Consider the following 13,204-nt stretch of genomic DNA (forward strand, 5'->3'; position numbering starts at 1 on the left):
TTGGAAGAAACTCAAACACTTGGAGACTAAGAACCATCCTGCTCAGGAATGACTCGATAAACCAGGAAATCAAAAATCAAATTAAACAATTTATGGAGACCAATGAGAATGAAAATACAACAGTCCAAAACCTATGGGATACTGCAAAGGCAGTCCTAAGGGGGAAATACATAGCCATCCAAGCCTCACTCAAAAGAATAGAAAAATCTAAAATGCAGTTTTTATATTCTCACCTCAAGAAGCTGGAACAGCAACAGAGGGACAGGCCTAATCCACGCACAAGGAAGCAGTTGACCAAAATTAAAGCTGAAATCAATCAAGCAGAAACCAGAAGTACAGTAGAGCAGATCAACAGGACTAGAAGCTGGTTCTTGGAGAGAATCAATAAAATTGACAGACCACTGGCAAGACTTATCCAAAAGAAAAGAGAAAGGACCCAGATTATTAAAATTATGAATGAAAAAGGAGAGGTCACGACGAGCACCATTGAGACTGGAAGGATTATTAGAAATTTTTATCAACAGCTATATGCCAATAAACTAAGCAATCTGGAAGAGATGGAATCCTTCCTGGAAACCTATAAACTACCAAAATTGAAACCGGAAGTAATTGATTCCTTAAACAGGCTAATTAATTATGAAGAAATTGAGTCAGTGATAAACAACCTTCCAATAACAAAACTCCAGGCCCGGACGGTTTTCCTGGGGAATTCTACCAAACATTCAAAGAAGAAATAATACCTATTCTCCTAAAGCTATTTCAAAAAATAGAAACAGAAGGAAAACTACCAAACTCATTCTATGAGGCCAATATTACCTTGATCCCCAAACCAGGCAAAGACCCCCTCAAAAAGGAGAATTACAGACTGATTTCCCTAATGAATATGGACGCCAAAATCCTCAACAAGATACTTGCTAATAGAATCCAACATTAAAAGGATTATCCATCACGATCAAGTGGGATTCATACCTGGGATGCAAGCGTGGTTCAATATTCGCAAATCAATCAGCGTGATACATCATATCAACAAGAAAAGACTCAGGAACCATATGATCCTCTCAATCGATGCCGAAAAAGCATTTGACAAAATACAGCATCCTTTCCTTATTAAAACCCTTCAGAGTGTAGGAATAGAAGGTACATTTCTCAATCTCATAAAAGCCACCTATGAAAAGCCTACTGCAAATATTATTCTCAATGGGGGAAAAGCTGGAAGCCTTTCCCTTAAGATCGGGAACTCGACAAGGATGCCCACTCTCGCCACTATTATTCAACATAGTACTAGAAGTCCTTGCAACAGCAATCAGACGACAAAAAGCGATCAAAGGTATTCAAATTGGCAAAGAAGAAGTCAAAATGTCTGTCTTTGCAGATGACATGATACTCTATATGGAAAACCCAAAAGAAGCCACTCCCAAACTATTAGAAGTTATAGAGCAATTCAGTAACGTGGCAGGATACAAAATCAATGCTCAGAAATCAGTCGCATTTCTATACACAAATAATGAAACCGAAGAAAGAGAAATTAGGGAATCCATCCCGTTTACAATAGCACCAAAAACCATACGTTACCTTGGAATTAACTTAACCAGAGACGTAAAGGACCTATATTCTAGAAACTATAAATCACTCTTGAAAGACATTGAGGAAGACATAAAAAGATGGAAAGATATTCCATGCTCATGGATTGGAAGAATTAACATAGTTAAAATGTCCATGCTACCCAGAGCAATCTACACTTTCAATGCTATCCCGATTAAAATACCGAGGACATTTTTCAAAGAACTGGAACAAACAGTCCTTAAATTTGTAAGGAAACAGAAAAGGCCCCGAATCTCCAAGGAACTGTTGAAAAGGAAAAACAAAGCTGGGGGCATCACAATGCCGGATTTCGAGCTGTACTACAAAGCTGTGATCACAAAGACAGCATGGTACTGGCACAAAAACAGACACATAGACCAATGGAACAGAATAGAGAGCCCAGAAATGGACCCTCAGCTCTTTGGGCAACTAATATTTGATAAAGCAGGAAAAAACATCCAGTGGGAAAAAGACAGTCTCTTCAATAAATGGTGCTGGGAAAATTGGACAGCTAGATGCAAGAGAATGAAACTTGACCACTATCTCACACCATACACAAAAATAAACTCCAAATGGATGAAAGACCTCGATGTGAGACAGGAATCCATCAAAATTCTAGAGGAGAACATAGGCAGCAACCTCTACGACATCGGCCAAAGCAATCTTTTTCATGATACATCCCCAAAGGCAAGAGAAACAAAAGATAAAATGAATTTATGGGACTTCATCAAGATTAAAGGTTTCTGCACAGCCAAGGAAACAGTCAGAAAAACTAAGAGGCAGCCCACGGAATGGGAGAATATATTTGCAAATGACCCTACAGATAAAGGACTGGTATCCAAGATCTACAAAGAACTTCTCAAACTCAATACACGAGAAACAAATAAACAAATCAAAAAATGGGCAGAAGATATGAACAGACACTTTTCCAATGAAGACATACAAATGGCTAACAGACACATGAAAAAATGTTCAAAATCATTAGCCATCAAGGAAATTCAAATCAAAACCACACTGAGATACCACCTTACGCCAGTGAGAATGGCAAAAATAGACAAGGCAAGAAACAACAATTGTTGGAGAGAATGTGCAAAAAGGGGATCCCTCCTACATTGTTGGTGGGAATGCAAGTTGGTACAGCCACTCTGGAAAACCGTGTGGAGGTCCCTTAAAAAGTTAAAAATTGAGCTACCCTATGATCCAGCCATTGCACTACTGGGTATTTACCCCAACGATACAGACGTAGTGAAGAGAAGGGCCATATGCACCCCAATGTTCATAGCAGCAATGTCCACAATAGCTAAATCGTGGAAGGAGCCGAGATGCCCTTCAACAGATGACTGGATTAAAAGTTGTGGTCCATATATACAATGGAATATTACTCAGCTATCAGGAAGAACGACTTCTCAACATTTGCTACAACATGGATGGCACTGGAGGAGATAATGCTAAGTGAAATAAGTCAAGCAGAGAAAGACAACTATCATATGATTTCTCTCATCTATGGAACATAAGAACTAGGAAGATCGGTAGGGGAAGAAAGGGATAAAGAAAGGGGGGTAATCAGAAGGGGGAATGAAACATGAGAGACTATGGACTCTGAGAAACAAACTGAGGGCCTCAGAGGGGAAGGGGGTGGGGGAATGGGATAGGCTGGTGATGGGTAGTAAGGAGGGCACGTATTGCATGGAGCACTGGGTGTTATACGCAACTAATGAATCATCGAGCCTTACATTGGAAACCGGGGATGTACTGTATGGTGACTAACATAATATAATAAAAAATCATTAAAAAAAGAAATAAATAAAAAAAGAAAAGAAAATAAATACTAAATTTTTGTGTAAAATCCATACAGTTTATTTTATTATCTGATTTGGATATTCCACTGAAATATCTACATTAATCATATCAAGTTGTTTAAATAATGCATACTTTGAATAACAACAAAAATGTTTAATTTTCTTTCTGAAATTTATTTTATTTTTATTTGAATGATTATTCTAAAGCTGTCTCTAAACAAGTTTTTTTTCTGTATTGATTAGTTTATTACTTTTTATTTATTAAGCAGATGATACAAATAAAAAATTATAATTCAACAAGAAAAAAAAAGGCACAGCATCAGGAATATAGTCAATTCTATTGTAACAGCCAAGTGTTGCTTTATGATGAAAGATGGTAGCTGCACTTGTGGTGAACACGGCATAGTGTATAAATTTGTCTAATCATTATGTTGTACGTCTGAAACTAATGTAACATTGTGTGCGAACTATACTCAAATGTAAAAGACTTTAGAAATGTTTTCTTTCATTTTTAAAATATATTTTCATTGAAGCATAATTAACATACAGTGTTATATTAGTTTCAGACGTACAACATAATGATTTAACAGTTCTAAACATTACTCAGTGCTCACCATGGTGACTGACGTCATCACTTGCCCCCAAACAATGTTATTATAGTATTATTGACTATATTCCCCATGCTGTGGTTCTCATCTCTGTGACTTATTTATTTTAGAGCTGGAAGTTCATACCTCCTAATCCCCTTTATCTATTTTGCCCATCCCCCTCCCACCTCCCCTCTGGCAACCACCAATTTGCTCTCTGTATTTAAGAGTCTCTCTCTCTCTCTCTCTATATATATATATATATAACAAAGTTTTATACTTTAGATTCCACATATATGTGAAATCATATGGTATTTGTCTTTCTCAGACTGACTTATTGCACTTGACATTGTGCCTTTTAGGTCCATTCATACTGTTGCAGATGGCAAGATCTCTTTTTTATGGGTGAGTGATATTCCATTGCAGATAAATGATACATCTTATTTCTCATTTCATCCATGGAGGAACACTTGAGTTGCTTCCATATCTTGGCCATTGTAAATAATGCTGCTATAAATGTTAAGGGTGCATAAATCTTTTTGAATTAGTGTTTTTGTTTTCTTTGGCTAAACACTCAGTAGGGAAATTACTGGATCATATGATATTTCTATTTATAATTTTTTGAGGAACCTCCATACTGTTTTCCACAGTGGCTACACCAGTTTCCATTCCTACTAACAGTGTACGAAGGTTCCTTTTTCTCCACATCCTCACCAATACTTAAAACCCCCCTGGTTTTATACCTGAACATGTTTCTACTACTTTATTAGTTGTAAGACCTTGGATAAGTCACTCGATCTCTTTGAGCCTAAATTTGATAATTTAAAGAATGATACTACCCTGAAATCATGAAGTTCATAGAAGAAAACAGGGAGTGAGCTTATTGATGTGGGTGTAGGCAATGACTTGGACTTGACACCAAAAGCAAAGTCAACAAAAACAAAAATAGGCAAGAGGGACCATATCAAACTAACAACTTCTGTACAGCAAGGGAAAGCATCAACAAAATGAAAAGGCAATCTACAATTTGGGAGAAAATATTTGTAAATCATATTATCTCATAAAGGATTAACATCCAAAATATATGAAGAATTCATGCAATTCAATAGCAAAAACCCCCCAAAGATTATTATTAATCAATTTAAAGATGGGTAGAGGGTCTGAATATATATTTTTCCAAAGAAGACATCCAAATGGCCAAGGGATACATGAAAATGTACTCAACACCACGAGTCACCAGGGAAATGAAAATCAAAACCATAATGAGATATCACCTTACAGCTGTCAGAATGGCTGTTATAAAAAAGACAAGAAATAACAACTGTTGGTGAAGATGTGGGAAAAAGGGAAACATGTGCCCTGTTGGAGGAAATTTAAATTGGGAAACCATGATCCTGAGGAGGCCGGAGTTCCTGGTGAGCTCATGCCAGGAGGAAAACCTGAGCTTTCAGGCCCTGGGTGTTTCTTCCCTCCTGTTGTTTTCAATCTCTCCCCTTTCCTTGTGCTATGAGAATAACCACAGTAATAACAGCAGCGACCATGATAATAGCTTGTGTTTGACAGTCTGCTCTCTACGAGTCTTTACCTGTTCTTCACACACGTGAATTTTAAATCTCACTCCATCCTTGGGGAATAGGTACTATGATTGTCCCCAATTTACAGACAAGCAAACTTAAGCATAGAGAGGAGAAAAAATTTCCTACATGTCAGATGTAATCAGCGGTGAGCTGGACTTTGAACCCACGTAGCTCAGCTCTGCTGGGTAAGCTCTCAACACCCTACCTACTGATCATGAAAACCTGATTGTCCACTTCCCTCGTACTCCCCTGCCCTGTTACCTCTCTCTTTTCCTTAATGAAGTGCTGGGTGCTGTTCTCAGTGAGGCTGAGGGCTTGGGATGCCCCACCATCTCCCTGCTCTGTCTCCATGCCTCTCCACCACCCCAAGTCCCTGTACCATCACAACTCTCCAATAAGCTGGTAAAAATCTCCCCAAAGAACTGAATCCTGGAGAACAGTGACATATGATGGCATTGGCCCATGGAGAGTTCATGGGGCACCAGTGAGCACAGTTGTGGGGGAACTAGCAGTGGGGTTGGAGACCACAGCCAGAAGTTTCAAGGAATGGATGAAGCTAGCTGCCAGCTAAGAGTCCACGAGTAGAGTAGGAGAGGGTAGGGAAGGGATGGCTGCCATCAGAAGAGGAAAAGACAGAAGACTGGACATTTAGAGAGGAAAAAAACAGTTTCTCTCATCTCCAGAAGACCATCCTGGAGCCACTTGGAGAATAAGCCTCCTTTACCCCTTGTCGGTGCAGAACACAGACCCAGCATGCACTCCTGAGCTTATGTCACTAAGTCTGGGCAATCTCACCTCTACTGCTCTGGGCTGCAGCTCCCAATATCAACAGCAGCAGCGTCAAGAGTCCTAGGGAAGAAAAAACAGTGAGAGAACAAAGAGGAGAGTGGAGCTCCAGTTTCAACTCCTGGTGGCATGCTCATTGCCTCCTGGAGGAGGCGGTGGCTCTAACCCTGCAGCTCACAGCTTTCCAACAGCATCCACAAGGCTCTTGTACCTTATGTAGAATTGAGGACCAGTCCTGTTCCCTCCCTTTCCAAGGACTCCCTGAGGAGTCAGTCACTATCAGACACCACCCTCATAGAGCCTCTGTGTTACAGGTAAAGGGACAGAATAGACACAGACAGCTGATATCAGGCACACAACTTAGAAATTCCAGCCTCTCCCGATGGAGGCGGTAAATCTTGCAGCACAAAGTCCTCAGATTGGCGTGCTTTGCCCATAGCCAGGTCCTTTGTTCTCTGGCAATGGCAGAAATCTACCTTGAGGATTTCTCTTCCAGGATCCACATGTTTTGGGGCACAGAAGAAGAGCATGGGTTTGGGAGTCAGCCAGCCCTAAGTCTGAGTCCCAGGACAGTGGTATTGGCCAGGCAGGGAGCCCAGGAATCACAAGAGGGGGAGCTGGTGATGGGTGAGGGGTGAGAACTAAGGCACCAGCAGGTGGAGCCACCATCTCCTGGTTGGGTGGCCTCTCCCGGTGCAGCACCCATAGCTCTATGGTTCCTTCCAAGTGAGCTCCTGCCCTCCTACAGCGCACTGAGGGCACAGCCTTTCCCTTTATCTCCCAGTCTGGTCCTGAGTGATGAGTCACCAGACAGGCTTCATGGTATGAAAACCACGGCAGGTGTGAAGGAATCTACCCTACAGCAATCACCTGTCCACCTGTTAGAGTCTGTCATTCCATTCATGGGAGGCAATGAACCCTGTGAAAATCTTTCCATATCTCAATCCCTTTATAGGATTTTCCTAAAATGTGCCCAGTACTAAAAATAATCATCTTCTGGACATCAGATGATGAGAAATGTGGCTATTTTCACAAAAATCAGGGAACAAATTACAACCAATGAGGATAATATATAAGGAACATTTAACTTGCTCCATAACAGGTATTATCCTAAGCATCAAGGGGAAGAAAGACTAACCAGCATTAAGCTGTCCTTGCTATTATGCACTGTTATTGCCCTTTCAACTATTCCATGACCCACACAAAGCCTATGGACTAAGAGATGATGCTCTTCTTAGCTCATTAGAGTTTTCAGATAATTTGATTATGTACTCTTGTGAAAAAAATAGTATAGGTAGTATGAGGGTTAATTTCATGTATCAATTTGGCTGGGCCACAGCACCCAGATATTTGGTCAAACACTCATCTAGATATTGCTGTGCAGGTGTTTTTTAGACGAGATTAACAAATCAATAGACTCTGAGTAAAGCAGATTACCTCCATAATGTGGGTGGGCCTCATCTAATCAGTTGAAGACCTTGGGAGAAAAAAGACTGACCTCCTCCTCTGAGGAGGGAATTCTGCTTCCAGACTGACTTCAGACTTGAGATGTAACATCAAGTCAGCCTGCTGGCCTGCCCTGCGGAATATCAATTTCCCAGCCTGACAATCTCATGAACCAATTCCTTAAAGTGAATGAATCTCTCTCTTTCTCTCTCTCCCTCACCCCTCTCTCCATCACACACACAGATAGACACACAGACACGCACAAACAGACATAGACACACACACACTTTATACTGGTTCTGTTTCTCTGGAGAAACTGGACCAATATATGTGGTAAAATGAGAAATCTCTGTGGGGTTGGCTCCGGGAGTAAGTTTTACTTATTTTCTCCTTTGAGACAATATAAATGAGCCAATATCGTTCCTAAAATCTCTTCCTTTTGTCCTTTATAGAGAAAGTGGGAGGACAAAACAGATGATCAAGAACACAGAATATTCTCTAACTGGATAGACAGTTTCCAGATAGCTTTAGTTATCTGTCATTATTGTTGTAATTCTACCTACCCGGCAGCAGTGGACTTCTGTTTGTCATGGTGCAGACACCCGCGAGCCCGGGCACAGAGGACATCTGGTCTTGGTCTGTGTGTGTTATAAAGACTTCCTGTTTTAAGTCTGACTTGGGTTCTAGTGGAGCTGCCATAGGAAACTACTGGTCTGGATCCTTCTTTCCCGACAATCTGTCTTGTGATTAACGTCTCAGAAACTCCACTTCTATTTTTTAAGTTATTTGCGTAGCATTACTGGTGTTTGTACTGAAAGCCTCCTTGAAGGATGTTTTTAAATCTTTGTGGTATAGGAAGATGTGGTCCTCTGTATTATAAGAACTTCCCAATGTGAAGAATTACTCTGCTGGTCTTTCTACCCCATGAAGACCTTGGATCAGAGTCAACAGAATTAACTATTTAGTATCTGTTAGAAGACAGTTTTTTTAAAAAAGATTTATTTAATTTATTTAATTTAAATTCAATTCGCCAACATATAGCACATCATTAGTTTTTGATATAATGTTCAATGATATATTGGTTGCATATAACACCCAGTGCTTTTTTATTTTAGAGGGAAAGAGAGCGAACGAGAGAGAGAAAGAGTGTGAGTGGGGGGAAGGGCAGAGGGAGGGAGAGAATCTCAAGCAGACGTGCTGCTGAGCACGGACACCCCCCCCCCACATGGGGCTGGATTAAAAAACCCCAAGATCATGACCTGAGCAGAAATCAAGAGTTGGATGCTTAACTGACTGCTTAACATAATGATTTGATATTTGTATGTATTGTGAAATAATCACAATAAGTCTACTTGACATCCATTACCATACGTAGTTGCAAATTTTGTGTGTGTGTGATGAGAACTTCAAAGATTTATTCTGTTAGCAACTGTCAAATATACAATATGATATTATTAATTGTAGTTACCATGCTGTACTTTGCATCCCCATGACTTATTTATTTTGTAACTGGCTGAATAGTATTTATATATATATATAAGGTTCCATTATATATATAGACACCACATTTTCTTTATCCATTCATCCACGCCATGAAAAATGTTGTGTTTCATTCCACTGGTATCCATGATTTCTGATGAGAAATGAGCTGATATCTGAAATGTTTGTTCCCTTAGGGATGAGGTATCATAATCTCTCATTGCTTTCAAGATTTTTTTCTCTGTCTTTAGTTATCAAAAGTTTGTGATGTATCTTGGCCCTAATTTGTTTAAGTTGATTCTGTTTGGAGTTTCCTCAGCTTCTTGAATCTATATGTTTTTGTCTTTTGGAAATTTGAGAAATTTTAATAATTTTTTCCCTCTGAATAATTTTTCAGCTCCATTTTCTCTATCTCCCTGTGGAATTCATTTTTTTAAAATTTAAATTCAATTAGCCAACATATAGTACATCATTAGTTTCAGATGTAGAGTTCAATAATTCATCAGTTGCATATAACACGCAGTGCTCATCACTCAGTTACCCCGTCCCCCCACCCACCTCCCCTCCAGCAAGCCTCAGTTTGTTTCCTAGAGTTAAGAGTCTCGTGGAATTCAGTTGCAGAAATATTGGATTTTTCTGTAGTCTCATAAGTCCCTGAGATGCTAAATTTTTTTTATAGTTTATTTTGTCTGTCTTATTCAGATTGCATAAATTATTGTTTTGTCTTCAGGTTCACTGATTTTTTTCCCTTCTTTTGTCCCCATTCTGCTAGTAAGCCCATCCAATAGAGTTTTCATTTCACTTTTGGTATTTTTCAGGTCTAAACTTTCCATTAGGTCTTTGTAATCATCTGTTTCTTTATCAAAGTTCTCTGTTTCTTTGCTAAGACTTTCTGTTTTTTCATTTGTTTCAGAAAAGTTTGCTCATTAGAACATTTTTTTTAATGATGGTTGCTGTAAACTATTTGTCAGATAATTCTAACATTTGTGTCATCTCAAGTTGAGGTTTTCTTGGTTCTTGGTATGACAATGATTTTTTTAAATCGTCTCCTTGATCTTTATGGTATTGTGTTTCGAAACTGGATTTTATTAAAATCATCTGTTTTGGCAGACTCTTCTGACATCAGGCTGGGAGTGGGGGGAAGAGTGGCCATGTTGTTGCTGGCAAGTAAGGGTGGGAATGCAGATTTTCCTCTCTGCCCGCTGCTACTCCTGTGTGGAAGGGGTACCTTGCTGTTCCTAGTGGAGTTGAAGTTCTCCCTCACAGTCAAGCCTCTGTGTCCATCGCCCTGACGTGGGATCGTAGGGATGCCTTATGACTGCCCCCCACATGGCCTCTACTGACACGATGAAAGTCCCAGCTCCTTCTCTGCCATGACCCCAGGGGATGGGAGGGAATGCTTCATCACAACTGGGCAAGGGTAGAGGTCTGGGCTTCCAGACTTGACCTTGGCTGATGAAAATAAATGTGGGGCCAGTTTTTCTCTGCCGTTTGGTTGGAGTAGGGTAGTTACTGCTGAAATATTTTCTGTTTTGCCAGGCGCTCCCTTTCCTGGTCCTTTGGATAGGGAGAATTGGCTTTTCTTGGGGATATTTTTGTTGACTGCACCTGCTGGCATTTCTGAGTTGCCAGCCTCTTTAGTTTCAAGCCTGGGAAAGATGAGGCCAAACACAAACTCATGGGACTTGCCACTGCATAGTTTTTGAGTCCTAAGGTCCCTGTTCTATCTTCCTTGTCTCTATATTTTAGAGTACTGTTTTTGTTTTGTATATAAAATGTTTATATATAATTTAGCTATGGTGATGTTTTAAAATAAAGTTTTCCCTACTATACTTTGTTCTCAACTTGTTCTTCAGTCAACAATATTTGGAGAGATTTTGCATGTCACTGTATATAAATCCATGTCTTTCTTTTTGGCAGCTGTTGCATATACTTAGATTACAAAATATATTTTGCTTTTCTCCTTTTTTATGCACATTTAGATGGCCTCCTGTTTCCCATTGCTACAATAATGCTGCAGTGAATGTCTCAAAATTACCACAAGGAGAGCATTTTTAAGTTTCTTTAGACTAGGTGGTTTATGTACTGGGTTACAGAGCATATACATTTTGTGTTGTAATAAAGTCTGCAACTCTTCTATGTAATGAGAATGTATTAAATTACCCAAGGGCCATAGGAGACGACTTGTTTTCCACATGCAATCAACACTGCTGCTATCATATCTTTTTTTATTTTTCATTTTTTAGAAGATTTTATTTATTTATTTGATGGAGAGAGGGACAGCCAGCAAGAGAGGGAACACAGGCAGGGGGAGTGGGAGAGGAAGAAGCAGGCTCATAGCGGAGGAGCCTGATGTGGGGCTCAATCCCAGGACTCTGGGATCACACCCTGAGCCGAAGGCAGACGCTTAATGACTGAGCCACCCAGGCGCCCCTATTTTTCATTTTTAACATGAAAAATTTTGTTGATCTGTGGCTTCAGTGGCCTCTAGGCTCTAGTTAATCATGTATCTCATTTAGAAGGAAATTAATAGAAGAAAGACACAGGAACTTAAAATTGTCAGGAAGGCATGTTCATTATATATTCATGGATAAGAAAATATCAAAGATGTCAAGAATATAAACCAGTCTCTCTGAAGGATGCACAGCTTCTTCAATTGGTAGAATGACACAGCCAGTCTAGGTGATCTGTAAAGGACATTTCAACTTTACAATTCTAAGTTTCTATTTAACTATTAGAAGGCTTAGGGTTTACAGACGTCTTGGAATCTTAAAATTATACATTATCAAATATTTTCCTCTTCCCACCTCCCCAATTTGATGAGTAAACAATTTATCTTAATATATGAATTAGTATCTCATTAACAGTGTTGTTGCAATTTTCATATGTCTTTGTATTTCCACGATGGTCCCTGTGAATTCTATCCTCCTATCTTTTGCACACTTTATTTTATTCACTGTATTTTTCTTACTGACTTCAGGGCATTAAAAATACATAGGTGTGTATATATGTATCTATATCTAGATATCTTTTGTTAAACAATGCAAAATTTTTATTGTGTCACATGCATTCAGACTCTGAATACAATGTCTTTTGTCAACATAAACATTTTTTCCCCTGGAAAACCTTGTTGCCTGCTTTATTTTTGAAGAAGGGTAAAGGAAGAAGAGAAAATATTCACTTGAATTTGAGGAGCAGCTAAATTGGAAGGGACACTACCAACAATTTTAGGCCTCCAAGGTTATTCTGGTCAATAAGGGAATACTGAAACTTCCTAGTTTCAAAAGTCAAGAGATAAATATTATCCCAGAGCAAGAGCATCCATTTTCATAGGGATAAAAGAATAAAGAACAAATCCAATAGCACCAGATGGGGTTTTAACAGAGGAAATAAGGCCAACTTTCTCCTTTTAGATGCAAAATTTTAATTGAAATATGCTCATAAATCATAGTTGTATTGCCTCTTTTTTAAAAAATTATTTTTTCTAAAATAATCTCTATACCCAATATGATGCTTGAAGTGACCATCCCAAGACCAAGTGTCACATGCTTTACCGACTGAGCCAGCCAGGAGCCCCTAGTCATAGTCCCTCTTGATTCAACCCTTGTCTCATCCTTAAAGGAGCCCCAGGACCCTGAAGAGCACATGCATTATTAACCAGATACAAAGCAGCTGCCCCTTCCAAACTGGAATCTGACGTCTAACAGACTGGCCTAGCTCAGGACTCGGCGGGACAGACACTGAGATGCACCAAATAGTCACCCACCATCCTGGGTCCTGGATGACTTGTACACCCTGTTCATTGTGCGGTTTTGGGCCATCGTGGGCAGGGGTATCTTGCAAAACCCGTGTCACTTGATGATTCTGCACGTCCATGCTCACATGGGTAACAGGGTAAATATCAATCCTATTACAATTCTAATAAAGACGACATGGAGCGTGCTGTTTC

The 13,204-nt window shown here is 39.6% G+C and overlaps 2 protein-coding genes across 2 annotated transcripts in view; both read right to left on the minus strand.

Moving 5' to 3' along the window:
- The window catches only part of LOC113247174 (adhesion G protein-coupled receptor E2-like), a 40,338-nt gene extending 31,838 nt beyond the window's left edge, over positions 1-8,500 (minus strand). The window contains exons 1-2 of the mRNA XM_057311573.1: positions 8,340-8,500; positions 6,340-6,393 (exon numbers count right to left, since the gene is read on the minus strand). Coding sequence (XP_057167556.1) covers positions 6,340-6,393; positions 8,340-8,475 — 190 coding nt within the window. The 5' untranslated portion in view covers positions 8,476-8,500. The remainder of the gene's footprint in view (positions 1-6,339; positions 6,394-8,339) is intronic.
- A 2,968-nt stretch (positions 8,501-11,468) lies between these two features.
- The window catches only part of LOC113247175 (adhesion G protein-coupled receptor E2-like), a 34,313-nt gene continuing 32,577 nt past the window's right edge, over positions 11,469-13,204 (minus strand). Inside the window, exon 18 of the mRNA XM_048227202.2 lies at positions 11,469-11,942. Within this exon, the coding sequence (XP_048083159.1) occupies positions 11,934-11,942 (9 nt within the window). The 3' untranslated portion in view covers positions 11,469-11,933. The remainder of the gene's footprint in view (positions 11,943-13,204) is intronic.

This window comes from Ursus arctos, unplaced genomic scaffold (assembly GCF_023065955.2).
Source record: "Ursus arctos isolate Adak ecotype North America unplaced genomic scaffold, UrsArc2.0 scaffold_14, whole genome shotgun sequence".
Taxonomy (NCBI): domain Eukaryota; kingdom Metazoa; phylum Chordata; class Mammalia; order Carnivora; family Ursidae; genus Ursus; species Ursus arctos.